This window comes from Clupea harengus, chromosome 5 (genome assembly GCF_900700415.2).
Source record: "Clupea harengus chromosome 5, Ch_v2.0.2, whole genome shotgun sequence".
Classification (NCBI taxonomy): domain Eukaryota; kingdom Metazoa; phylum Chordata; class Actinopteri; order Clupeiformes; family Clupeidae; genus Clupea; species Clupea harengus.
In genome coordinates this window covers 8959954-8987320 of record NC_045156.1, presented here as the reverse complement: position 1 = coordinate 8987320, position 27367 = coordinate 8959954, and the positions used below count along the sequence as shown (strand labels likewise).

The following is a 27367-nucleotide window of genomic DNA, read 5'->3' as shown; positions in this document are numbered from 1 at the left end:
GCTCAGAGGGAGGCCCTAAGCATCTCTGCCCTAGATGGGCCCTGCATTTGTACGGCCCTGTCACCCCTGCAGTCTGTGTTTGCCAAGTTCTAAGCCATTCCATTTTAATTTAATTGAATGTTCAAGTACCAAAGGGCTTGTGACGGTGTAATTGCCAGGGAATTGTACGAGAAGTAAATTTGACAGTTAAGTATGATGATACTCCAGTCTGAATCATACAAAGACAGGTTAAGTGTGTGTGTGTGTGTGTGTGTGTGTGTGTGTGTGTGTGTGTGTGTGTGTGTGTGTGTGTGTGTGTGTGTGTGTGTGTGTGTGTGTGTGTGTGTGTGTGTGTGTGAGTGAGTGAGAGAGAGAGATAAAGAGCACCTGTCACTGTGCCATTTTGTCTGGCTGCTCCTCGGTCAAAGCTAAATATATCCCAGGCCAACTCTCCGAAACATCTCAGGAGCTCACTTTGCTAGTGTAAACTGCTGTGTCATTGTAAAGAGGGTAAGGGGTATGAGACAAGCATCAGTAGCCTACTAAACACTTCCTAAAATAGTGCATTTGAAGTCCTCCACATGCAGAAGCCTATGACAAAAGGCAAATATAAGTGTCTTCCATAGACATCCATACACGTTTTCTTAAGACGTTCAGAAATGTATGTGTAACATATAAATTAGATGTTATAACCTGTCTTCTTCAGATGATAATGTAGGCCCCTATGTTAAGAAGGCTACAGTAGCAGACATTATTAAAATTAATTTGAAGTGGAATGGGATGAACACATTTTAGCCTACAAAGAAGTTCGCTGTCCCCTTAGTTCAAGAAATGTATGCTGCTACTCGTCCTTTTTCAAGGATTAAGTTGTTATCGTTATTCAAAGATAAAGACTGACATCTAGTGGATATACGGGAATCGCACGAACCGACGGGTTACCCAACACAACCGACGTCGTCATTACTGTGCGACAGAAATAGGTGAAAGGTTTCCTTCCATCCACTACAAAACAGCGGCTAACCTCTGCCTTTTTTCGGCAAATTCTATTTAGAGCTTTGTAAAGGGGAAACGGTGATAACACTTTTGTCATAGACAATGAGTCTGAATAGGCTTTTCTTTTTATCTAACTCGCTTAAAGTTGGAAGAAGATTAATAAGACCTCAAATCGGACAAACGAGAAAAGAACCCCTGTCACATCTTCAGGTGCAACGCTCAATTAAAACCAACTCGAGGAATCTTGCGTATGCCAAGGATTTGTTTCTTGGTAAACTAAACAAGGTAAGTTGATGTTGAGTCTAACTGGTTGACAGTTCATAGCTAAATTAGACGGACTTTTCTTTGACCTTCATCTGGACATTGATGTGAGAATTTCGGAAATAACGTGTTACCTTTAAAGTTTTACCTGCTAGTGAGCTAACAAGGATAACCCTAGCCAGCCAGTCAGTAGCGATAACTTTACCTAGCTTTCGTCAACGGAAAGGTTAGAGATTGTGACAACACCCATCTTTTTTAGGGTGGACCAGGTAAACGTTAACATGGTTTACTCACTGATTATATGTGCCCTCTTGTTACTTGCAGGATGAAGTTTTCCCCTACCCTGAAATTACAAATGAGGAATTAGAAGAAATAAATCAATTCGTTGTCCCTGTGGAGAAGTTCTTCAATGAGGATGGTACATAGTATTCTAATAATACTGTTACTAGAGTCATAGCTTTTTATTTCTGATCTCAACTGATTTACTCCTGATATAATTGTAGCGTCAAGTAACAAGTTAATATGCAGCCAATTCTTTCCATGCTGACCCATATAATGTATTTCGTATTTAAGTCGATTCGAAGAGGATAGACCACGAGGCCAAGATTCCACCTGAAACTTTGAATGGGTTGAAGGAGTTGGGGCTGTTTGGGATTCAGGTCCCTGAAGATTATGGTAAGCTACTCCGAGTCTATTGTATGGTATAAAGCCTCGCACTGATCCTGCATTTGTTGTGATGGATGGACAGAAAGGGTGTCTGAACTGTAATGTGGAGAAACTTTGTTCTTCAGGTGGACTGGGGTTGTCCAACACCATGTATGCCCGTCTGGGGGAGATCATATCTCTGGATGGTTCCATCGCTGTCACACTTGCAGCTCATCAAGCTATTGGTTTAAAGGTTCGTAGGCTTATTAGTGTGTAGATGATGCTGGATGTGATGCATTTCTCCCAAACTTTGTTGTCTTTTGCTTGCGCCTCTGTGAAGCTGAACAGCATTATTCAGATGGAATTTTAGGCAAATAAACAAATAGTAGATGGATGAACTTTGAGCTGTTTTCGAACTGTAAAGACAAATGATGGCAAGTCAAACTTGATCGCACTATGAGGTACTATGGCCATGGACTGAGGGGTGTTATTTTGTTTTTGAATAATGCAGAAAGGTTATGTTAAAGTTTCCATCACCTAACTTGTCCTAGATGGTCTTTGACATAATCATCAATGATGAAGTTCGGGAACGTAATGGGGGAAGTTGTTTTGTTAAGATTCACCCCTAATGGCTTATAAAGATTTTTCTTTTTTTTCCCCCATCTGCGTTTTAGGGGATTCTGATTGCTGGTAATGAGGAGCAGAAGGCCAAGTACCTGCCCAAACTGGCAACAGGGGAGAACGTCGCTGCCTTCTGCCTTACAGAGCCTGGGAGGTAAAATGACTTCCACTGATCATGTTGCAATGCTTTATGTCACTCATCACTGATATCACTCTCTCTCTGTCTGTGTGTGTGTCTGTCTGTGTGTGTGTCTCTGTGTGTGTCTGTGTGTGTTTTCAGCGGGAGTGACGCTGCCTCTATTCAGACCAAAGCAACGCTGACAGAGGACGGGACTCATTACCTATTAAATGGGTCAAAGGTGACAGACATGTTAGATTAAAGAAAGCTACCAGTTGTCTTCAATTCCCATCTGTTTATGTGTGTTATTTTTTTTTTTATTGGAATTTAAAATGAATTAAAGGTGTGAAAGCTACATGGGAATGGATTTTAAAGTTACAACATTTAAAGCAAAGCGTGTTTTGTTTTTTCATCGTGCTGACCACATGCTGGTATTCTGTGTGTGTCAGTCTTTGTAGACAGAGAGAGGGAGTTGGTGCTGTTCCAATCAGTCATTGAATAAATCAGTAGGATGCTGATGGACTTGTCTGTGTTCTTTAGATATGGATATCGAATGGTGGCTTTGCAGACATAATGACAGTGTTTGCCCGGACTGAGGTGGTGGACAAAGACGGGCAGAAGAAAGACAAGATCTCTGCTTTCATCGTGGAGAGGGCATTCGGTGGCATCACCAGTGGCAAGCCAGAGGACAAGCTTGGCATCCGCGGCTCCAATAGTATGTCTGGCTTTCAGAACCCATGATGCATGGCTGGCTGGACCTCTTGTATAATCAGTAGTGCATAATAACAATTAACAGTGAAATCTTTTGAGTACTATGCCATGTCGACCTGTAGATTAACAGATTTAGCTTGATGCACCTTTTGGGTTACACAATGCATTTTACTTATATGCGACGTGCAGTTCTCTGAACATAGCTGTTAGACCCATCTGTTGTGTTCATTTATATTAATGCTGATTTGCTAACTGATGTGACCCGGAATGAGTTGTGTAATACTTTTACCCAAAAGTGACTGGTAAGACAGTAAAGACCTACATTTACCTAGAGGTTTGTTTTACACAAACTAGGCCTTCAACGGAACCATGTAAATACCGTGTGCTAATTCTGAACACTCAGGAGCAATGGGTTAAGTGGCAGCATACACAGATTCTGCACAACCTTGTCCCGAAGGACGTCTAGTGTCCTTGGGAAAAACAATGTCAGTAGAGATGGCTTGAGTTGGACTTTGCCCAGTCTTTTGTTGTTGTTTTTGTCAACACTTTTGTTGTTTACCTTCCAGCTTGCGAGGTGACTTTTGAGGACACCAAGGTGCCTGTGGAGAATGTTATTGGAGAAGTCGGCGGTGGATTTAAGGTAATGTATTCGAGAATTGGAGCAGCCTCTCGCAATTAGGGGGGTTCAGCTTGGCTGCGTCGGCACGCTCTCTGAGGTTCCCTCCGGGGAGAGGATGAAAAAGGCCCTCTCACCTACTGATTAAGAGCCGTCTCATCAGTATGCAGTTTGCCAATGGAACAGCCAGCCACACTGTACATCTCCCTCCTCTTCTGAACCGATCCGAGTTTGAAAATGAGCTGCCGTGCGAGCTTTTTTTTGCCTCGTTTGTAGAGTTTCGCTTTTGACGTGAGCCCTTTAATGAAGTTGCCGTTCTGTCAGCGTTTGCATACCAAGTGTGTGTGTGTGTGTGTGTGTGTGTGTGTATAGGTGGCCATGAACATCCTGAATAGCGGCCGCTTCAGCATGGGCAGTGCCGGCGCCGGGATGATCAAGAAGCTGATCGGTGAGAGCAAATTACTTCACAGGGAGAGAGTTCTAGAATACTTGTCTGTGTTTCTGAAGGAGGTGTTGTATAATTTGGGTGTAATGCAGTGCATAATTCACCCACAGAATAAACATTCGAAACTCTGTAAAGTTGTTTTCAGATTTCAATGGGCGTGTCCTATAATATTTGTTTAAAAAGTATTGAATTAAATTAATTTAATAAGTTAAATGGGAGTTAAAAGGCTGCTGTCTCTGTCACCTGTTTTCTATCCAGAGCTGACTGCAGAGTACGCCTGCACAAGGAAACAGTTCAACAAGAAACTGAGTGATTTCGGAATGATTCAGGTATTTTAAATCCCTAAACAGTCAAGCATCTTAATCTGTCATCTCTTAATGCCACATAATTTGAGTCTACAGAGTTGGAAGGAGTAAAATGGACTTAAGTGGCATTCCTTCGCTTACAGACCCTCCTACTTTGCTGGGGACCTTGATGATGCTTATGACTGGGTACTAATAAGGGCAGGAACACATTCTATATGCACAGTATTTTAAATAGTTATAGAATCGTCAGTATTGAACAAAACGTGTCATCAGCGCCCCCGACATTCATTTATTTCCTATTCCAGGTTTGACATGGAACACAGCAGGGTTGGGAATAGGAATGGCCATTCAGCTCTTTGTAATTGTAAAATAGAGAGAAATATCTCTTTTTTGTGTTGTGTGTGTGTGTAGGAAAAGTTCGCTACCATGGCTCTGAATGCCTTTGTGATGGAGAGTATGGCCTACCTCACTGCTGGGATGATGGATAGGCCAGGCCTTCCGGATTGTTCTCTTGAGGCAGCCATGGTCAAGGTGAGATGGTTATGTAGCTAACATCAGTTAAACTCTTTGACCTCAGGTTGTTATGTAGCTAACATCAGGTAAACTCTTTGACCTCAGGTGGTTATGTAGCTAACATCAGTTAAACTTTGACCTCAGGTTGTTATGTTATGTAATGTATGTTCTAGTTTTGTATATTATGTGAGCGTGTCAGTGAAGGATTTCTGGGATCTGTCTAATTCAGAAATGAACTTGGAACAAGTTTGTTTGGTCTGAGGCTGAGGCATTTAAGGAATTCACATCAAATATGGATGTGTTTGTCCGAGAGACTGTGTAAACATGAACTTGCTGCCAGCGTGCACTTCAGAGAATGTGTGTGACTTTAACATAGCTCTGCTGACTGATCTTGCTGCAGCTGGTCCATTTGGAATGTAAGTGTGTGTGTGTGTGTGTGTGTGTGTGTGTGTGTGTGTGTGTATGTGTGTGTGTGTCTGATTACCGTTTTAACTATTTGCTGCAAGTATGTGGTTGAACGTAGTGTGTGTGTGCGTTCGTCTGTATGTGTGTTAAGTTGTGTAACTGAATCCCACTGTGTGATCTCACTGCAGGTGTTCAGTTCAGACGGCGGCTGGGTGTGTGTGAGTGAGGCACTGCAGGTCCTGGGAGGCCTAGGCTACACCAAGAACTACCCCTACGAGCGCTACCTCAGGGACTGCCGCATCCTTCTCATCTTTGAGGTACTCCCCAGTGGAATCAAAAGAGAAAAAATATATTTTGCTCTTCCCATAGACCAACATTGAAAGGTTCTAGATCCTTAGAACAGAGAAAACTGTGAAAACTACAATCCCCAATAGCCCCAAATGGTACACAGAACAAGTCTCAAATGTCAGATCATTCCTTTGAAGGGGAATGCATAATGTCCTATAGAGCAGGGGTCCCCAACCTTTTTTGCACAACGGACCGGTTTAATGTAGGCATTATTTTCACGGACCGGCAGATAAATATAGCAAAAATAAAATAACGCGACCGGCATAAAAACGAATGTTAAGTGCATGAAAAATACAACACACCATTGTACTGACTTGTACTTTATCCTATAAAGCAGTGGTTCTCAAAGTGGGGGGCGGGACACTCTCCCGGGGGGGGGTGCGATGTCACAGACGGAGAAAAAAAAAACGTCGAGGACCTATGACTGGCTATGTTTAGTGAAAGCTCCCTCCGTGGCGAAATGCAAAGGGCTGGACTGACACAAACAAATCAAATACACAGTTTCATTTCTGATCCACCAATAAAACGGAGAGTTATCAATTGAACGCGAGTTGCACCTATGCTTCCGTGTATAAAAGTAACTGCAGGGACAATTCTGGCATTCATGAAAGTTTTCTCATCTGGGATTCGTTTTTAACTTGGACCAGAATTTAAGAACGCTAAATAGCAGTGGTAAATCGGCCAGATTGTTTTTAAGGGCTTAATTTGTGAGAAACCGTTGGTGATTGCGTTCACGTCAATTCTACAGACATCCTCCGATTTAAATAATTATAAAAATAAAAAATATGAGAATATTTTAATCATTAACAATTACGTTTCACATTTAAATGTATGCTTCTAAGAGGCATCGTAATGTTCTAAAAAAGCACTACACGAAGACTGCAAATATAAGTGAATAAATAAGCATTATGGACACATTCTGCAACAGTAGCCTACCTCTGCACTGGTTTGCAACGTTTGTTTCTTACTCATTTTCGCTAGTTTGCGTGCTTGTTTTTTGAGTAACATATCTCGTGACCGAGAAAAGGGTCTTGACGTGTCAAGAGGCACAGGCGAATGTTACATCGGGGAAAATCCGGTTGTTTTTCAAAATAAAACACCTTTCAGACTTGAATAATTAATACAACGGAAATTATATAAATGATTTATTCTTTCTTTGCGGCCCGGTAGGAAATGCCTCACGGACCGGTACCGGGCCGCGGCCCGGTGGTTGGGGACCACTGCTATAGAGGGAGTAGAACATGTGTTAAGGACATGTCTCCAGGTTGCCATTCCCAGTTTGTGTACTTTATTCTTGGGTGGACAGTTCCAGTGCGCGAACACTGAGAGTTCCAGGACCCTGTTTTTACCTCAGCTTTATTGTTGCATGTTCTTGCGTTAGTGCTGAGGGCTCAGGATGTTAGCGTTCCCGTACAGGAGTTGGCCAGTGGCCAACCATACTGCTTAAACTTTGTAACGTGATGTGGGACCACCCCTCCTCCTCCTCTCAACATACCATACTCTGCAGAATGAAAGCAGAGCGAAGCACCTGGCTCCAATCATGAGACAGGAAAAGGACTTGGCAACTGTCCTGAGGCGTCTCTCCCCGGTGTGGCCACCAGAGGGAGCACTGTCGGCCACGCAGTGAGCCCAAGGAGACGGGGAAGGGAGGGTGGTTAATGAATTAGACTGAGGCTGCAAGGTGAAGGGTAGGGTAGGGAGTTTATATGCTGGTGAAGTCGAAGAGCATCCACTGAACTATGTGCCCCTCTTCCTGCTCAGGGTACCAATGAGATCCTGAGGATGTACATCGCACTCACAGGCATGCAGTATGCTGGCAAAGTACTGACAGGAAAGATCAAGTAAGTACTTCCACAACCAGGAAAGTAGTTTTCTATCAGCCTGTCGATCAGTCTGGCAATCAATATGTCTGTCCAAAGAACTATACGTGCCTGTTTACGTCTCCATGTGTGTGTCTGCGTACCCATCTGTGGTCCTCTCACCCTCCTTTTGTCTCTTCCCTCTTCCTCGCCTCTTTCTGTCCATCTCGTCTTGCCTCTGTCAGGGAGATGAAGAGTGGGAATGTCGGCGTGGCCTTTGAGATCATGGGCAATAAGCTGCGCCAGACTCTGGGCAGGCATCAGGATCTGGGTCTGACTGGGAAGGACGGCGTGGTCCATGCCAGCCTGCAGGTGAGCGACCGCACAGTCACACCCACCCACTCCTACATTAAGCTGTAAGGCTGGGGCCTCATGACCTTTTACTGAAAGCATTTTTTTTTTTTTTTTTTCAACACTCACTCTTCTAGTTGCCACGGTGATAACATAACAACACCTGGCACCAAGCCATGTCACAGAATTGTATTATCATTTATTACCTCTCTCTGAAACTCAAAATGTATCAGGATCAGGTTGTCACAATGAGCTATGAAGAGATTTCTGCTGTGATTGTATGTTGGTCACTGACTGCTGTCTTGTCTTTCACTGTTGTTTCATTCAGGACAGTGCAAAGCAGCTTGAGGAGAATGTGGCTTTCTTTAGCTCTACTGTGGAGGGCCTGTTGTACAGATTTGGAAAGGTGATGTAACATCCTCTGCATCAATCTCTCATTTCTCTCTGCACATTCATGTAGATCCACGGCGTCACTATTTGCTCTTTGATCTCAGTCTTTCCTCATTTGAATGATTTTGAATCATCCCAGCAAAAGCACTTTTTTCCTCTATCTTCTTTTGAGACAGAGAGAAAAAGAGGTAGGCAGGGTGAAAGCTGATTTCTATGACTCACTCACTTCCTACGCACATTTTTGAGATGCCATTTTTTTCAGGGTCCCTTAATGTGCTGTTAGTTACTACGGGAACAGGCTTGGGGTAATTAGTGTGGGCTGTGTTTAGCACGAGTGGGAATGCACCCCCAATCCCGCCCCGCCCCCCGATTTCCTGTCGGACTGAGGTAATGCTCATGTGTGGGACAGCTGGCCTCAGACCCTGCTCTGTTTCCGTGGAGATTCGCTGAGCCCCATGCTATTATAATCAGGCCCGTAGTGGGACGGCTACAGTACGTACTCTGGAAGGCCTTCACCCCCCCCCCCACACCACCACCAAATGTTTTGTCTTTTTTCAGTGGAACCGATGGCCGACCACATTTCACGCCGGTTTGGTGCAAAAGGGAAAGTTTAAAAGTGTGTAAATCTTTCAGCTGCAGAGCTTTCATCTGCCCCGGAGAACAGGCTGGGGGGGGGTTGAAGGTGTGCTGCTGCTGCTGCGGTCTGGACGAGACTGTGGAGAGGGGTCGGTCACGACGGCTCACGCAGCTCCCTCACTCCAGGATTCTTTCCACCTCCCCGCCTCCGACTCCCTCTCCAAGTCTGCTTCTCCTGTATAGTGTTGCAAGTTGTCGTGTGATAGCAGTGCTGTCTCCGAGTGTCTCTTGCTCATGTATTTGTCCTCTGGACATTGTAAGACCGCCATAACTCAAGCAGGTCTTAGTAACTCTATCCCCACTTATCTCTCGTTGCTCTTTATAGTCCTTTCTGTCTTTCCTTTTCTGTCTGTTTTTGCTCTGTTTATCATAATCCTGACTTGTCTCCTCTCCCCTCTCTCAGTCGATCGTGGACGAGCAGCTGATTCTGAAGCGCGTGGCGGACGTGCTCATTAACATGTACGCCATGACCGCCGTGCTGTCCAGATCCAGCCGCTCCATCAGCATCGGCCTCAGGAACCACGACCACGAGGTACCACTTCACCACCACTGAATCAGACTCAATTCACTATTTAATTCATTGTATAATGAATTAATTAATATAATTCACACATTTTGACTAAAAGGTGATAATCGGACATTTCACCAGTATGCCCAAAAAGTGCTGTTCAAGGCAAATGAATCATGAATGTTAGAAATGTAAAATAATAACCATATTAAAACCATGTTTAAGCATGTTAGCTTTGATAAGTCTGTTCAACTTCCAGCTGTACGGCCAACACGGTTCTAATACTCCACAAATGTGATTTACAAAGTACAGAAAAGTTACAAACGAACGGGGGCCATTAGAAGTCCTCCAGCTGTCATTCAGCATCCCATCGTTTTGATTTTAGCGGCATCGTGCTCTTATGCCGTTCTGCTGAACAGTTTTATGATCCCATTCCTCCGGCTCTCAGATCCTCCCATTGCACTGTGGGTGTTCTCCCAGTCATCTTGTCTCTCCACATCACAATCATCCCATCATAGCCATAACTTCAGCCAACTCCACAGCCAAACTAAGATTACACATTACCTCCAGCCATTTATTGAATCAATCTGAAACGGCTACTACAAAAGCACTGCAAAGGCAGAAGGAAAGGTTACCTTTTTAATTTGGCATGTTGAAGTAGGTGGCAATAGTGTGGTTATTTAGCAGTATTTCTGCCCCCTGGGGTTTGGTTAAGGAATTGAAGAATTGTTACATCCTCTACCAATTTTACAGACCAGTCCAAAAACAACAAAACAACACTGCCCTTCACATTGCAGATGATTTCCTCTCATCATATTTAAATCCGATTCAGACTTTCATACACACACACACACACACACTAGCACACTAGCAGTGCACAGATGCAAGGCAGAACACAGAGCTGCTTCTTATGGGATGAACACACACAACCCCTGTGCAGCGCACCCCTCTCTATGGCCATGTTTCAACAAAAAGCGGATCAATGTCGGCTTTGCTCTCATTCCTCCCCGCCCTGTCTCCCCGCCTGTCTCCCTGCCTGTCTCCCTTTCCCCATGTCTGAGTTCAGAGCACAAATTCACGTTGTTCTTTCTTTCTATTTCTTTTCTTTATTATTTTTTTTTTCTCCCTGAAGGTGCTCCTTGCAAACACATTCTGCGCCGATGCCTATTTCAAAAACAACTTGTTGATGACTCAGCTGCAAAAAAGTAAGTGCAACACAGAAGGGTAATTGGGAACAGCCCAATGCATTTTATAGCGTTTTGAGACAAAATACTTACACATGTATCCTTGTTTCCCTGCTTGACCTTCTAAAGCGTCTCTCAGCCCTACACTGTTGCGTATAAAGTCCACATTTTTCCACTTAGCCTCGTTTTAATCACTACAATTTCATAAACTTTTTTTTTTCTGCCTTTCAATACCTTTGGGTCAGACTCGTTCAAGCATACAGGACCACTCTAGATCAAGTCAACAAATGAATTCCGGTCGTCGTGTAATAAAATTATATCCGTTCCAGATTCGCCAGAGAACAACGACGCAAACATCAAGAAGATTGCCCAAGAGGTGCTGGAGAAGAGAGCCTATGTCTGCTCTCATCCATTGGAAAGAACTTTGTAAAAATGGCCCACTGTGATCTAATCGGACGATGCCTCCATCCCCCCCACTCTGGTCTCGTCCCCACGCTCCATCCATGACCGAGTCCTTTTCACTACCCTCTCATCTGGCTGTCATTCTGTTTTCTCAGTCAGATCGGGTTTTGAATTGTTTTATGAAAAGCTCTTAGCTCCAATGTTAATTTAACCTGTGTACATATGAAATACAGTAAAACAAAAAAAAATGATTTATTAAAAGAACTCTTATCTTTTATTTTGGAATATGTTTTTAATATACTACTTCTACTACAGCATCACAAAAAAAGTGTTGTTTTCCTGTACCAGGTGCCTTTTTTCTTCATTAGATATTGTTTTTTCATTTGAAGATGTCTTGACATAAATGCCTTATCATGTCTGCAACCCACCAAAGTGCCACTTCATTGCGCTATCTAGAGGAAGCCAGTGTTGAGTCTGTGGGTGGGTGGGTGAAGCCCCTTAAGTATTTATTATTAATGCAGATGGGGGACCGCTGTTCTGTGGCTGCGTGGCTGCGCGTCTCTGGGACGTTTTCCGGCTGCTGGTGTTTGGACAGCCATGGGCCGTGGCGGTTTGGTGACCTCGCCGCCGCGGCTCTGAAAGCGATACACCTCCAGCTCCGCCTCTGCCAGTGGTAGCGCTTCCCTCTTGTGCTGGAACGAGCACGCCCTCCAGTAGCGCCTGCCCCCCAAGGCACAAAACACACACACACACACACACACAAAAAACACACACAAAACACACACGGTTTATTATGCATGCTCTTGCACAGGCCGTGTGAGTTGAGCGTGGTTAGATGCTGTCCTGCGCTCCCTGTTCTGCTAACTCGGTAGCATCGAATCTTCAAATAGCAATCCTAATATCTTGCTTTTCTGCAGTCAGTCATGAGTATGATTCACTACATGAAGATCTGTTAGCATGTTAATACATATATCGCACTCTCCTCTTTCCCTCTCTTTATGTCTCCCCATCTCTCTCCCTCTCTCAGTTTCTCTCTCTCTCCCTCCCTCTTTCCTCTCTCTCCCTAGTTGTTTTGCGCTGCGATCTAACTTTGTTTCTTTGTTACTTTTTTCTTTAACTTCAGTGTCTTTATTCACCTGAAGGAGTTGTTATTTTTATATTGGGTGGAAGAGTGGTGTGGGTCATTGCTTCTGTTCTGGTCGTCATCAGACTCTTGTCCATGAGGGCCACGTGGTGCCCTTCTCTGCCTCTCTTCATCGGCTGCCCCTGAGGCCTCCGGGACAGGAACAGTCTGTTCACACACACACACACACAAGACTGTCACACTAAAACCAGACATCTTGATTTCCGTTTATGACTTATGACACCCAGCTGGATGGTTCTGTTTTGAATTGAATAGTGTTGTGTATGGCCATGCAGTATTTTTGCATAAGATATAAACACTTTTCTCTAACATCCAAGCTTCTCTTATTTTTCTCCAAGTGTTTTCTGTCCATAACTATACCATTGTGTGTGTCACTGAAGGTTTGATAGAACTTGGGGTTTATGTGCATTTCTTGGCTAAACACACTTTTACTTATTATACTGTTAGAGCAGACACAATACCCAAATGTTGGACAATGTCTCAATCACCTCATAAAGAACAGCTATGAAATGCATTAAACGGCTTTTAGGCAGCTGTACTAGTTGAAAAATAAAGTGCTCAAACATTCTTAAGGGCCGCATTAATAGTTTAGCAAAGGGTCTTAAGCATTAAGGTCTAACACAAGCTTCTGAGTACTTTGTTGTGCAAACGCCAGTCTATTCAGATCCTTACTCCTCAGTCACCTTACAGACCTTTCTGTGTTTGGCGAGAATGTACTTCATTGGCTGATCTTTGAGGATGGGACTGAGCTTATCCAGGCCATCTTTCTTCATGTGGAGCTTAAACTGTGGGACTCTGTTGCTGTAAGGGTTGTGCTTGTCTGGCAGGATTTTCCGTAGCCACCTGTCATACTGAGCGTAGGCCACTTCACGCTGCTCTTGCTCCAGAAGGTCTCCTGTGGTAGATGATAACGTCAGGTTAACACATCTGCAGAAGGTTCTGTCCAGCAGTCATAGTCCAGCATTAATGAAATTGTACAGTAGTCATAGTCAGCATTAATGATTCTGTCCAGCAGTCATAGTCAGCATTATTGATTCTGTCCAACAGTCTTAGTCCAGCATTAATGATTCTGTCCAGCAGTCATAGTCATAGTCCAGCATTAGTGAAGTAGTCCTAGCTAGTCTTACAAACTTACAAACACTTTTAAGAATATGGCCATTTAGACTCGGAAATTGATAATCTGATCAATCACTGCCACTAGTCTGCCTCCCGCCTAAAGAGCATGTAAACATCAGCTCCAGCATGTGTGTTGACCGAGGAGCATGTAAACCTCAGCTCCAGCATGTGTGTTGACCGAGAGCCTACCTGCCAGGTGGATGGTGACGGGGGGCTTGGGCAGGAAGACAGGTGGGGGCTTGACGTAGAGCTCAAAATCTTCAGAGCACCTCCTATAAGGCCATGTGTCCTGAGGAAGAGTGGGGCGGAGCGTGTTCCCGTGCAGGATGTTCTCCCTCCAAGGCTAAGGCAGGAAGGGCAACAGACAAGCAATAAATAAGGACAAACATTAAATAATGTTGAAGTAATAGTAATAATGAAATTCCCTGTAGTTACTACCTCCCACTGACTTCTAGTCTATCTATATATCTGGGGGCAAAAGGATTCATTCATCCATTCAGTTGCTGGTAGAGCTTGGATGATGTACAACAATGGCCAAGTTGTGCACTGCTTAGCTCTCTGTGAAGTTGAGAAATTATTATAACCCCAAAAATGCCCACAAACAAGTAGGGTTTAAATTGCTGCTTCATAAAAAGATTTGAATCTGAAGCTGGACTACACGCTCCTTTTAAGATGTATGATTTAAATACAAAGACACTGACACTGATCAGCCAGGGCAGGTGCACATCATTGCCTTGAACGTTACACGCAGGTTGACTTAACAGGTTGTTCTTTCAAAAACAGTGATAACTCAATCAGACTTAAAAAAGCAGCCATAGCAAAGGGTCTCCATGACCCTACGACTATCAATCACTCTGCATTTGCTGTCACATTAGCCGCAACCAAATACCCCAGCTAAGCTCAGAGGGTCTTTAAAGGGCCACGTCAGGTAGGAAAACATCAGTAAAACTATCTCCTCGCACAAGCACACTGGAATGCCCATAAAAGTGGCATTCCTCTCATGGACCACTCACGGTGGGAAACCAGACTCCCACAAGAAGGGGCACGGTAGATCACGGCCACGTCACGTGTGTCGGGAGAAACCGGGCGCACACTCCTATTTCTCTAGTAATCCGGCTGTGAAATCAACAGTCTTCCCTGTACAGGCTCTGCTTCAGGGCTTTGGGTGAAGAAAAAAAGAAAAAAAACTAAAGGGTTTTGGTTTGTTTCCAAAACGTCCCTGGATAATGTGCAACATTTCCTCTCTAATTTGATTTCCTTTAGTCAGCACCCCAAACAAGTCACATGTGACTTTAAACACAAACACAGTCAGCGCTGACTCCCAGTCCATAACCCAGCATCTGCTCCACAGGGCTGTGGCAGAGATAAGGAAGTCTGCTGTCTGCAGTCTGCAGTGGTACAACACCCACCCATGGGTCCACCTGGGGCTCCATATATACTCTTATTCTATAATACAGTTACAGCATGGCAATCACAGATGTCATACATAATGCATAGGATATAAACACTTTTCATTACTGTGTCATGATTGCTATGCCTAATTTTATTGATTATGTGTCACATGAGGCTTGGTAGAACATATATTTTTTTGTCTTGTTTTTTTTATGAGAACTTCTCGGCTCGATGCACACATTCTCTTATTATGCTGTTACAGCACACACAGTACCCAAATGCTGGACAATGTCTCAACCACCTCGTAATGTACAGCCCTGAAACGCATTAAACCCCTTTTTCTCCCGACCATAGCAGTCACGTGCGTAGGTGTGTGTCTATACCTTTCTCAGCTCCTCTATCCGGGCCTCGTCTGGCATTTTGGGGTGCTCGTTGGACTCGTAGCTGCACCGGAAGCCGTGGTAGGTGAAGCCGTTTTCGGTGCGCCAGGCTCTGCGTGACCTGGCCTCCGCAGCCTTGCGCTCGGCGTCCACGTCACACGGCTCGAACGTGGCCAACTGGAACTCCTGACTGTACGTGAACCTCTGCAGTGGATCCTGAATGAAAGGAAACATGCTCATCTGTGAAATGTGTCATGTTCTTACGCGAACATGTCAGCAGTAGAGACACTGCCATAAATTAGGTCATTACAGATTCAGTTCAACTGATAACGCGTAAGTGTCTAATTGGATTTTTTCTTGATGAAGGTAAATTGGGTCTTTATGAATTAGGTTTCACTGATGAAGTTCATTTGTGCATGTCAGACTATCCAAAGGCATGGATAAGACTGTGAATTTGAATTTGAATGTAGGCTTTCCAACTCTGAACCATATTTGGTCAAGTACTACACTCGATCCATTCCATGGAAACCGTCCCAGGCATTACATTTCCTGTTTAGAGATTGTTGTTGTTAATATCTCAAGGGTTTGTTTACCTTCGCCAGCTCCTTCCGAAGTAGCTCCTTGGCCTGTTCAGTGGTGTTCCTGGTCTGACAGCTGTAATTGTGAGCTATCTTTCCCTCCGCCACCTCTAGCACTACCACTCCAGGCTTTGGTTTTTGGTCCTTTACACTTGCTCTCTGCACCTCCTCTATGTTGGCCTGGTAACAAAGGATGGCGACATTTTGTCATTAAGCAGACGCTTTTACCCAAAGCGACTTACAAGGATGTGTACAGATTTTACATTTACACTGATGGCACACTGCACATCAGGAGCAATTAGGGGTTCAGTGTCTTGCTCAAGGACGCTTCGACAGGGAATCGAACTAGCAACCTTCTGATTACTAAACGACTTCTCTACCTCCTGTACCACTGTCTCCCCTTCATGAATAACAGACAGCAAAGTGGCTCTGGCACCTGTAGCTCAAATGTAAAGGTCAGTTTAGCTCTTTAAACAAGTATACTAATACAATGTACAAATGTACACACTATGCAGAGTTAGGTTGGCAACGAGAAATTTGCTAAATGAATTATTCAATATAATGTTCAAATTAATGAATGAATAATTAATTCACACGAGTACCCGAACAAAGTCCTTTGTTTCTCCACAGAGTTGCTGGGCAGCTACAAGTTGTTTCCACTCTACATACTGCTGGTTGTGGTCCTCAGTGGGTGGCTTGGATTTCACTCTACCCCTCTGTCTCTGAGTCGCTCCTCTGGCCGCCTGGCAGATGTCCTCCAGGACCCGCTGCCCTTTCTCGGGCAGGGACCCAAACTCTTTGCTGAGGCTTCGCACCATTTCGGCCGTGGGGAACAGGCTGTTACGCACCGCAACCTTCATCGACAATACTTGGCATAGTTGGTTTAAGCTAGAACACAAAACATAGGAAAAATAGCCATAATGACTTCCCACCGAAACATTTCTCAGCAATTTTCTATTGTATTTGTATATGCATAAATGATGAAATTTCTTCCCAGTATTAACAGCTGAAGAGCATTGATTAACAACAAAAAACTGAAACACTCGTAAATAACTGACACTAAAAGCTGCGCAGTCACACTTGACCTTTGCACTTGCTCTCATCTGCCATGGAAGGCTGGTGTGGCGTTACCTTGACAGGCCCTGGAAGCAGTCGTGCGGGACCATGTCTCTGACGTACACCAGCGGTCGCCTCATGATGGCCTCCAGGGGCTCGTGAAGGTGGATGGGACAGAAGCTCAGATCCAGACAGTTGTACAAGCGCTTGGAGAAGCTCAGCGCTGAGTTATATAGGACGGTTATCTGCTCCCTGTCAATCCCATCTGACCTTAAAAAGTCCATAAAAGGTCCAAGAATTTCAACACCGGAAGGCAATGTCAAACCTTAACAATACAACGCAAGTAGATAACAGAAGACCAAGAGAAACGCAATCTTACTTTGTTGAGGACACGTCCCAGAGTCTTCTGATGGCCTGATCCTTCAGTCCTTCAATGACAAAGAGATGCATGTTCTTGTCCAGTAAGTGGAATCCAGTGAGGAAGTCCAGCTCTTTGCTCTCCATCTCCTGTGTGCTCACTTTGTAACACGCCAGGGCTCTCTGCATGGCATCCTCTGTTTTAGACTTCAGCTGAAAGGCAGCCGTGTTCACCCTCAAGATCTCAGCGCGCAGTTTGGTCAACGCTCCGACGTCGTCCCGTTTCATGAGGTGGACGATGCGACCGAAGGGACAGTCCTCCTCGGTAGCGGGGATGTTCTCTGCATTTAAAGGACACGCTATCTGCACCTGGATGTTCAGCTGGGAGTTGGACTCTAAGTAATGCCCCAAGGGCATGACGTCTGCCTGAGGGTCGTCTCTAGGACCGGGCACTTCTAGCATCTTCCTCTCCCACGCCGCTTTGTCCTTTCCCAGTATTTGCAGAGGGGCCGAGCTGTAGATGGGAAGGTTGTACCTCAGTGACCGATGGCCGTTCAGAAGCTCGGCGAAGCTGAGTCTTGCTATGCCGTGCGGGCGATGGGGTTTAACGTCCCCAAAGGGACTGTGGGTAATGCCTCTGCAGTTGAGCCGAGCCACGCTGCTCAGGAGGCCATCTTGAGGCGAGAGGCCAAAGACGCTCTTGGGGCCTCTCCCGTCCTTTTTGTCGCGGTCGTGGACTTCGATCTCAAGCGGGGGCCCGCTGAGGTACTCCATGAGCTCCCCTCGGCTGACCAGGCCGGCAAAGATGACATTCACATCCTTGAAGTAAATGTTACTGCTGTGCTCGTAGCTTTTAGTTCGGTGCATCTCCATGTTGTGGAATTTATACTGGCAGTACACAGGCAAACAATTTTCCTAAGGGAATAATTCAGACAAGTGAAGGTGGGCATGCCATTGTGGTCCAAACTTTGTGATCCAAAGTATCTATGATATTATAACTAAGATATTTGACAGAGGATTCACATCTGTTTTTTTGTTTGTTTGTTTATTATTCCCGATAATGGAACTACATATGCTGAAAAAAATAATGAACGTCCCAGATTTTACAATACTTTTCTATGTTTTTTGTCAGTACAGATGAAGTGAGAAGACAAGAATGAAAGCAACAACCCATGACCTTTGACCTGCCATATGCTATGTTTCTTAAGTGTACTCTACCTCTTCTTCATCAAGAGCCAGATGGACGGAGGGCAGACACTTGGCTGAGCGGATGGTTATGACCAGTGGGTTGAGTGCAGTCTTCATCTCCCCTGAGATGAGTGGCTGGTCCAGGGATATGCTACACATGCCCTCCAGCACCCCTTTAGAGTGTGTGATAAGGTTGCCCATCAGAGACTCTTCCCCTAAGGATGAACATATATATATTAGAGCTGTGAAAAATAACGCGTTAACGCGTTATGATTAAATTACAGGATTAATTAGTTAATTTTTTTAACGCATTTAACGCATGCGCAAAATGAGCTTCCAATATACCCACAATTCCGCCCAATCTGCATTAGTCGCCGCTGTAATGGGAAGTTCGTGTTTCAAAAAAACAAAGATGGAACATTCAATAAAACCAAAGTGATATGCACACTCTGCGGGAAGACGTTATCGTTTCACCGTAGCAATAAGTACCACCTCAACGCGATGCATGCGGGAATTAAAGTGGAATGCGCCAAACCACCCTCACTGAACAACGTAGGCCCCTCATTAAGTGTGCCTGTGACAAGTTGACTAGTACAGTTGTCAAATGGATTGCAAAATTAATATTGTTGAGGACGAGGGGTTCACCGAAGTTGTGCGAGTGGCAACGGGGGATTCGAGTATCAAACCACCGCAAAGTCGCACAATAATGACAAAAATCCACGAGCTGTATGAAGCTGAAAAGAAAAAAAAGGAAAATGACTTGGCTGCTACGAAACATCAGGCGCTGACAGGGGATCACTGGACTTCTGTGAGTAACGATACCTACCTGGGTGTAACTGCACATCTAATCACCGACGAATGGAAGTTAAAGTCGTTTACACTAACGTGCATGAAAACAGAAGAGCTCCACTTTGCAGAGGCATGTGCACAACAGTTCCAAACTGTTGCAAGCAACTGGGCAATTGAAGACAGAACGACCACTATAGGGATAGACAGTGCACGTAATATGAGAGCCGCAGCTAGACTACTGTAAAAGGGCATTTAGAGGCATTAGATTGTGTCATGGTGTGGTTAATGGTTGTTTGACATAAAAAGGGAAACATTTTCAAACATCCTATAAAAACAATGGCTAAGAAGCCCAAATCATTTCTGTTTGATTTAAAAAGAAAATATTTTTTTTTTATTCAACCATACAATGGCTAAGAAGCCCAAATTCTGTTTAGGATGAAGATTATATTAATGTTCCATATGGAATAGCAAAGATAACTGCTAAAGAACTGCTCAGTTGCAGCACCATTGGTTTTTTTTATGAATAAAAAAAAGAAAACATGTTAAATGTATATATATGTCTTTTGTCATAAATCTTTTTGTTCTCACAAAAATATACTGAGAAAATATGTGATTAATCATGATTAATCCACAGAAACCTGTGATTAATCTGATTAAAAATTTTAATCATTTCACAGCCCTAATATATATATTATATATTTTTTTTCAAGTTCATATCTCATTCCCCACAAAAAAAAAGCATTCCTAAAAGAGAGTAATCATTTTGTTATTGCAACAGGTCATCATGGATAAATACTTAACAGAATGACTGCCTTGGCCATATAGCATTACAATTATAGCAGTTGTGTATTATCATTTACACAGAGCTTGCATTTTTTTCTTTACCTCTAGGAGTTAAGTGAAGACACACCTATGACCAGTACTCGCTCATCCTGCTAACTGTATCCATTACCTAAATATTATTTCTGCTTCTTAAGGTCAAGGACCTCCATGAAGAAGTTTACCTCAGTATTTCTTTTCCTCTCTTTGAAAAGCCAGTATTCTTTCTACGACCTTTCCTCCACATACACAATCCATGAAACAGTTGAAATAATAATAACCTGTGGGAGTTTATGGCCCTTGGCCCTGTATTATGTGGCTTCATAGTGGGGCATTCTAGCCTATGTGTGATTTGTTATACCCAAACGATTTTGAATGCACGAGTCAAAGATTTTTCCTAGGTCAAGGCCCGTCATCAGGGCTTCCCACCATTGCATTAAGCGGTACACATCAAAACCCGATTTGGCTGGTTTGCACTGCACCTTAACCCATCAGCCAATCAGAGGCCTCTCTGCAGTGTAGAGTAGACCTTGCAAGGGCCGCTACAGCCACGCCCTCTCACCGAACACCACCGGGGAGGACTTATTATAACTCATCACCACATTACATAAACACTTCCCCTTCTCAGAGTGACATATGTACAGCATGTTTCCTGAACAGGGGGTTAAGCCATGTCCTGGGTTGTATAAAAGAAAGGAGAGTCCCATCCAAAGACCACATGTAATCACTGTCTGGGTACATCACATGTGTATCTCCCTGTACATGCTTTGGAATTTCACAACAAATAGTATGTGAAATAGTAAGCATTAGGCACTTCATTCAATCAAACTGCCAAAAGTGTATGTGTGTGTATATGTATATATATATATATATATATAGATAGATAGATAGATAGATATAGATATATTTAGTGTATAGTATACTCATACAGAAATGCAATTCAGTGTATTCTGCAGTGTCTCTCTCCCATGGGTGATACCAACATAAACTGTATTAGACAAAATGCCTTATAGGGACAATGTAATTACAATGTCTCTTCAGAAGCCCTATGGGACGTTGTTTGGACACTAGCATATGTTGCAATCGTATCACAATGGAGAAGTTATTCATCTTCATGGGCTCTACCTGCAAGCAGATGAATGAAACTCAGCTCTGCAGATGCTGCACCATTCTTCCTGATGTAATCCGCGTTGGCTAGGGAGTTCTTGAAAATGGTGTTGCTTCTCAGGTGACACTTCTTGTTAGCTTTTTATATATGGGAAAGAATAGGAGGAGGACAGCATCAGTGATGTTTTAGGACAGTTTATTAAGCCAAGCTGAAAGGGCAATGTGTAGTTTTTCCTTTTTTTTTATCTCAAACAATGCTTTTTGACAGTACGCCTGATGGCATGAATAAAGACAATATCTCTGCATTTATTACTGCTTTATCCTATTTTATTTTGTTACTCTTTCTTACATCCTGTGTCTCGGTTTGAGGAGTTATTGCATTTGGCCCTGAAACATGTAACCACCCAAAACACCTAAAACTAAATGGATATCGGGAAACTTCTCAGAATTACTCTAAGGCCTACGTAGTGGTGTTCTTATATTTGACAACTAATTACATACATACATACAGTACATCTTCAGCAATTTTTCTGGTTTGACGAGGCTGAAATCGTCAATATCTTATCACGATAAAATAATATGTATAATGGGTTAATGTACTGTCTCACCGTGCGCAGGAGAGGCTTTTTGGCTTAACTGCTTGGAGTCTCTGTCTTGGTCTTGAGGGCCTCTGGAATCGACTAACGGGAAGTCCTGTTCCCCACCTTGATCTGCAGACCTGGGGGACAAAAAGGAAACTGACTTTACATTGACATAGATTAATTTACCAGATGCTTTTATCGAAAGCAACTTAAAAGTAAGGCCCAACAATCAAGCTACAATAAGTTAAGAGATCCAATGAGAGTAAGTACCACCAAACTAGTTCTAGTCAACCTGACAAGTGCTGAGGTTTAGTAGGAGCTATCCAGAGATGGTCAGATTTGATACTGGCAAAATGGTGTATATTTATCTCTCCTTATCATGGGGTTCCCCGACCTTGGACCAGTGTACTGTTGCTCCTGGGTAACACCAGTGAAGGAGGCGGTTCTTTCATTTGCTACAACATCTATGTTAGACAACTTGGGTTCAGCTGTGAACAGAAATGAGAGAATTGAGAAGAGAATGTTGAATTGGTGGTCACAGTCATGCCACTGAAAGTAAAACTGTATTGTTTAACATTGTTGTACATCTAACATGGCAATAAATGGTCCAACCTGTCGCACAGTTCACATCCGACATCCTCTTCAGTTCGGCTATTACGGGTTCTCCAACATCTTTTGAGGGTTTTGTTTTTAAGCCCTCCTTTCCTAAAGTATCTCGCAGTCTATGGATCATGTTCTTAGTGCCTATGGACAACAAAAAAGTAATAATTCCCAATAGACCAACTTGGATTAAATGACATGTTATCAAACACATGGTTGATGACATAAAGAGAATACATAAAAAGGCTGTTTTGTTATCAGTCAATTTATTACATTCCTGTGTTAAAGCACCCAAGCCACATGCTGCATGGAGTGCTACATGCTACATTCTACATGCACTGCACATGCTGCATTGAGTGCTATATGCTACATGCACTGCACATGCTGCATGGAGAGCTACATGCTACATTCTACATGCACTGCACATGCTGCATGGAGAGCTACATGCTACATTCTACATGCACTGCACATGCTTGTGGAGAGAGGGAAATATTGCCAGATCTAATTGCCTCCGAGTCTTGAGTAACACCTGCCACAGTGCATTCCACACAAGAAAAGTCATGAATCAGTTTTCGTAAAGCCGCCTACAGAACTTCAAAGAAGCCGACCGAAGAATAGTTCAGAATGTAAACATAAACTTTGACACTGCTTCTGATAATTCAAGGTGGATATGTGTGGTTACTGAACAGTTCTATAACATGTAAAAAAAACATTACTTTTTGAAAAGGTTAGTTCTGTGACTGTAATTCAATACAGTTTTTGTCAAATTCAGTGAATTGCTTCTCATGGTCTTGTGCCTGTCCGTTCAGTGTAAAAAAAAACTCTGGTGTTTGTACACAACCCTGTCTCTGTGGGCAACGAACATAGTGGCTCGGACCAGGCCAAAAACAATCCCAGCCAATCAACATGTTGCTTCAGAAGCACAGAAGGGAGAGGTGTCATTTGATTGGCTGTTGAGCTCAAATATCAACAACCTTTCACCAGAAATTGTGGACATCTTTAATAGAATATTACATTTAAAAATGCATCCTAAAGATTATGCTGCCAATACTATGACATTATATATTGTGTTTTCATACAGTAACGTTTTTCTTGGTTAGGTATTCTATGATGGGCACATACCAGAATGTTCTTCACCCCTTTTGTCTGGCTGCACTCTGAATGCTTTAGGTCTGTCGTGCTTGGCTGAGGCACTTATATGGTCTTTGGTGTCCCACACCCGGAAGGTGACCTTATGGTGAAGCAGTTTGATGAGCATTTCTTTGGTGACTTTGATTCTGACTGTCTGAGACCAGGTTAGCCATATTTTGTCGTCCTCTATCCATGGCTTTACCACCTAAAAGTTGAGCAGTTACACAGAAATAAGATCTAACGCAATGTGTGGGGGGGATCAGACTTGGTTTGCAACAAAACCTTCCCGTCAATTTCATTTTCCTCAAGCATTACAAAAGAAGAGTATAACATTTGAACACACTTCATTACACATTGATCAATAAAACATTAAATATTGAGGCATACCCTGAAATGTCAACAAAGGACATGTCAACAAAAACATTGCTTTTGGAAAAAACACTTTTAATATTTATTTCAGTGTGCCAAATGAAACCAATTTTGGTAGTTCATTGTACTATAGTATCGTCTTTTAAATGTTGATTCCCTACACAAACTACATCCTGGAAAGGACGTTGTGGATGAAGATTCCACAGTCAAGTTGTACATTCAGTCTCTGTCTATGACAAAAACCCTTTAATGACATGTGTATGTGCAAGGTGATTACAGCAAGGTGCTTGAACATTAAGTCCATAATTGTGCCTTAACCTAGGAAGTGTTTTAAAATGTAGGATGTAAGCGACAAGCACAGCATGCAGCTTAGGGTACAGAGGCGGATCGCTGTGCTATGCTACACCTATTCACCAAATACATTATCCTGGGACTCTATGAATATTTCATGTATTTTAACCCTTAGCAGCAGCTGCTTGCAGAAACTTTCATTGTGATATTGACGATAACCACTAATGTGTTTAGGCCAGGCTCATTCCTTCCGACATACATGCATACTGTACAAGGAGTCCTAGAGATGAAGGGTGCTATACAAATAAAGTTTTTTATTATTATTATTATTATTATTATTATTATGCATTCTGTGTAAGGGTGGTACTTACTTTTGACTTAGTACCCTTGTAGAGCTTGGCAGCTAACCCAAACATGACAAAGTCTACTTTAGTGGGCTCTCGGTCATTAGGAAGTAGATTGTATTCAATGTGATAATAGCCTTGTGCTTTGGGGGCTTCAACCACTAAGCTTGGTATACATTTCTTTGTAAGTTTCTTCTTTGTCTTCTCCACAGCAGTCACTGAGTCATCGTCTTCTGCTATTTTAAGGATACACACATGATAAGTATCTACATTTATTTAGCTGAAAATATGTGTGTGTTGTGTGTGTGTGTGTCTGGGGGGGGGGGGGGGTTACCTTTGCACAGTTTTTCTCATGATTTATGACAGCTACTTACCACTTGGAATGGCCAATGCAATGTGGACATGGAGGGTTACTTCACCACACAATCCGTTTGAAACTGAACTTGAGTCTGGTTGTTCTGTGTCTGAGTCTGGATCATCACTGTAAGGTTCTTCTAGGAGAGTTTCATGCTCTTTGCCTTCATCATTGTCTTCAGTTTTATATTCAGGTGACAATTGGCGTTCGCTAAAGACGTTTTCCAAGCTCAGTGATGATCCTGTGTCAGTAGCCTCCATTTCTATAGCGTACTCTAAAACGAGGAAAGCTTGTGTTTTAGTATAGATATAGTCTACACCTCATTCCTGCACATCCAAATTAAGAATTTGTAAGTGTTTAAAAATGGTGTTGAACTTGTGTTGTGTTGAAGTGACTGCAAATGCGTCTCGGTAACTGACTTTTTAGAGCACACAAGCTCTACAACAAACTTTAACAATGTGAAACTCACCTCAACTGCTTCCAAAGCCAAATAAACGTTCTTCTTTACTGTACGAAGGTCTTGTCTCCATTAAGGGTGAGTAGGCACATTTGAATATTCCACTCAGCAAGCGTGAGAAAGGCTTCTCACATGTGATTGCATTTTATATTTTAAGTCTACGCCGCATTACTTAGTACCACGGAGAAAGTGCAAGCAAAGTGAGGCTCCAGCATGTCATGTTTACATAGTTTGATGATGTCCATTCTCTGATTCAGCAATGCGGGGGGAAAAATCATATGTGCCAACATTCCAAACAAGTTGGCTTCGGCGGAGAACCATTGTGGTGTATTAAAGGCATCATGTTGCCTTGACAACAGAAGTTGTTTCATTGTAGCGGAAATGGAAGAACTACTTTCGAGTTCCACCAAATAAAAAGGACGTAGGATACATTATTTAATTTGTGTTGTATTTGCGCACAACTGAGCAATACGTTAAAATACTCCCTTGTTTACTACCGTATGCCTGAGTTTACCTTCAGAGTGGTTATCTAAACCATTGTTTATTCACAAGTTGCCTTAAACCCAATTAGGCCTATTGCACATTCTTATAAAAAAAAGGCAGTGACGGTGGTGAAATAGTTCTTTTGTCCAGTTTCAAACTTTTATGTTTGCATGAGCTGCTCTAAAGCAATGCCCATGCAATAGCCCCGTGCAATATATATATTGGTTATATTTAAGCAGTCCTTTGGATGTTACTGAGCTATCCGGCTTTCCTGTAGCCTAGGCTATTCTAAACATTGACGTGCGATCATAGTACTGTCCAACATTCGGTTTCTTGTAACCTCGCACTTTTCTCTGAACTTCACCCCTCCTCCGCTTACTTGTGTGGGCAGAGCTCTCCTCAGAAACGCCCCCAAGCAGTACTTTCAAATTAGAGTAACCACTTCAGTATTTGAACGAGCGGTAGAGTACCTAACGAAAACTACAGAGGACATGAGCGCACAGCTTTCAGGCTTTGCAGTCCTGTTCTGTCCACTGCTACATACAATTAGATGCCGTAAATGTGTCATAAATTGGAAGAATGATGGAAAAAACAGATGTATATGATCCATACAGGAGACCAGCGCGGAGGACACAATGGATAGTAAGCACTTTGGCATACCACTATGGCTTGGATCGTGGAGTGGAGAATGAAATTATTGTCCTAGCTACAGGACTTGATCAATATTTGCAAGAGATTTTCCATCATATGGATTGCCAGGGGGATGGCAAAATCCCTGTCGAGGATTTTAATGTATTGTGTGAAATCTTGGGACTAAGTAAAGAGACAGACTTGGAAGAGTGCGATGGATTATTGGATAATCTCCCTAAAGAGTTGGCTTTTAGACAGTTTCATGCGAAGCTCTGTGGATATTTCAGCACTAAAGCTGGCTGCCATTACGAGAATGGACGGCTGCTGGTTGGCAAGGATAGTGAACACATCGAGACGCAGATCCGTCTCCGGAGTCCCTTGCGTCGGCGAGCGAGGTCGCTATCCATGGGCATCAGTGGGAGAGGGAGCAGGGGTTCATCGCCCGCTTTGAACCGCCGCACCTCAGTGTGCAAACAGGGCTCTTGTACTAAGGAATGCTATGAAGAAATTGTAGCACTAGAAGAAGCTGAGGACAGGGTAGCTAAACTTGAAGAAGAAAACGCAAGTTTGAGAGAGTTGGTTGAGGACATGCGCGCTGCTTTGCAGAGCAGTGATGCACGGTCGTTGGCTCTACAGGTAAATTAACTCCAAGATGTGAGCAAATACCCCATGTCACATTTACTATAGTTACGTTTTGTAATCGGCAGTCATTTTGTATTTGTGTCATGTGAATTGCAATGCTATTGCTAATCCTCAGCTGATCACGTTATGGGACATCTGTCCCTGGTCATAGTGGGGGTGAGGGGTGCAGATTTTTAAGATTTATGTGCAGCTGGTCTTCACATAATTGTACCATTTCCTCCCTCCCACTTTGACTATGTATTTGTTAATGAGCTGTTTATTTCCACACTGATATGCCTGCAGTGGTGGTTTTTTTTTCATGCCTATGTTGTCCCTGGGCCTCTCCTGG

The 27367-nt window shown here is 43.2% G+C and overlaps 3 protein-coding genes across 3 annotated transcripts in view; 2 read left to right on the top strand and 1 right to left on the bottom strand.

Annotated features, from left to right (window-relative positions):
- The first annotated feature begins 933 nt into the window (after positions 1 to 933).
- acad9 (acyl-CoA dehydrogenase family, member 9) lies at positions 934 to 12685 on the top strand. Its single transcript, XM_012838526.3, has 18 exons — positions 934 to 1257; positions 1558 to 1651; positions 1807 to 1908; positions 2025 to 2131; positions 2553 to 2653; positions 2780 to 2858; positions 3158 to 3332; positions 3895 to 3968; positions 4317 to 4392; positions 4648 to 4718; positions 5106 to 5225; positions 5801 to 5929; positions 7722 to 7801; positions 8005 to 8131; positions 8439 to 8516; positions 9540 to 9668; positions 10777 to 10849; positions 11158 to 12685. Exons 1-18 carry the CDS (start codon positions 1075 to 1077, stop codon positions 11256 to 11258), a joined length of 1899 nt encoding a protein of 632 aa, XP_012693980.2. The 5' UTR covers positions 934 to 1074; the 3' UTR covers positions 11259 to 12685.
- An 89-nt stretch (positions 12686 to 12774) lies between these two features.
- Positions 12775 to 25696, bottom strand: cfap92 (cilia and flagella associated protein 92 (putative)). The gene is made up of 16 exons (XM_031567606.2): positions 25297 to 25696; positions 24847 to 25101; positions 24500 to 24708; positions 23460 to 23673; positions 22350 to 22481; positions 22132 to 22225; positions 21765 to 21874; positions 21175 to 21294; positions 18472 to 18656; positions 17276 to 18168; positions 16972 to 17166; positions 16443 to 16728; positions 15856 to 16020; positions 15266 to 15478; positions 13680 to 13833; positions 12775 to 13269 (listed from the first exon to the last, which is right to left on the bottom strand). The coding sequence occupies exons 2-16, from the start codon at positions 25085 to 25087 to the stop codon at positions 13043 to 13045; spliced, it is 3438 nt and encodes a 1145-aa protein (XP_031423466.1). The 5' UTR covers positions 25088 to 25101; positions 25297 to 25696; the 3' UTR covers positions 12775 to 13042.
- Positions 25697 to 26105: 409 nt separating this feature from the next.
- Positions 26106 to 27367, top strand: part of efcc1 (EF-hand and coiled-coil domain containing 1) — a 19004-nt gene continuing 17742 nt past the window's right edge. The window contains exon 1 of the mRNA XM_031567609.2: positions 26106 to 27033. Coding sequence (XP_031423469.1) covers positions 26347 to 27033 — 687 coding nt within the window. The 5' untranslated portion in view covers positions 26106 to 26346. The remainder of the gene's footprint in view (positions 27034 to 27367) is intronic.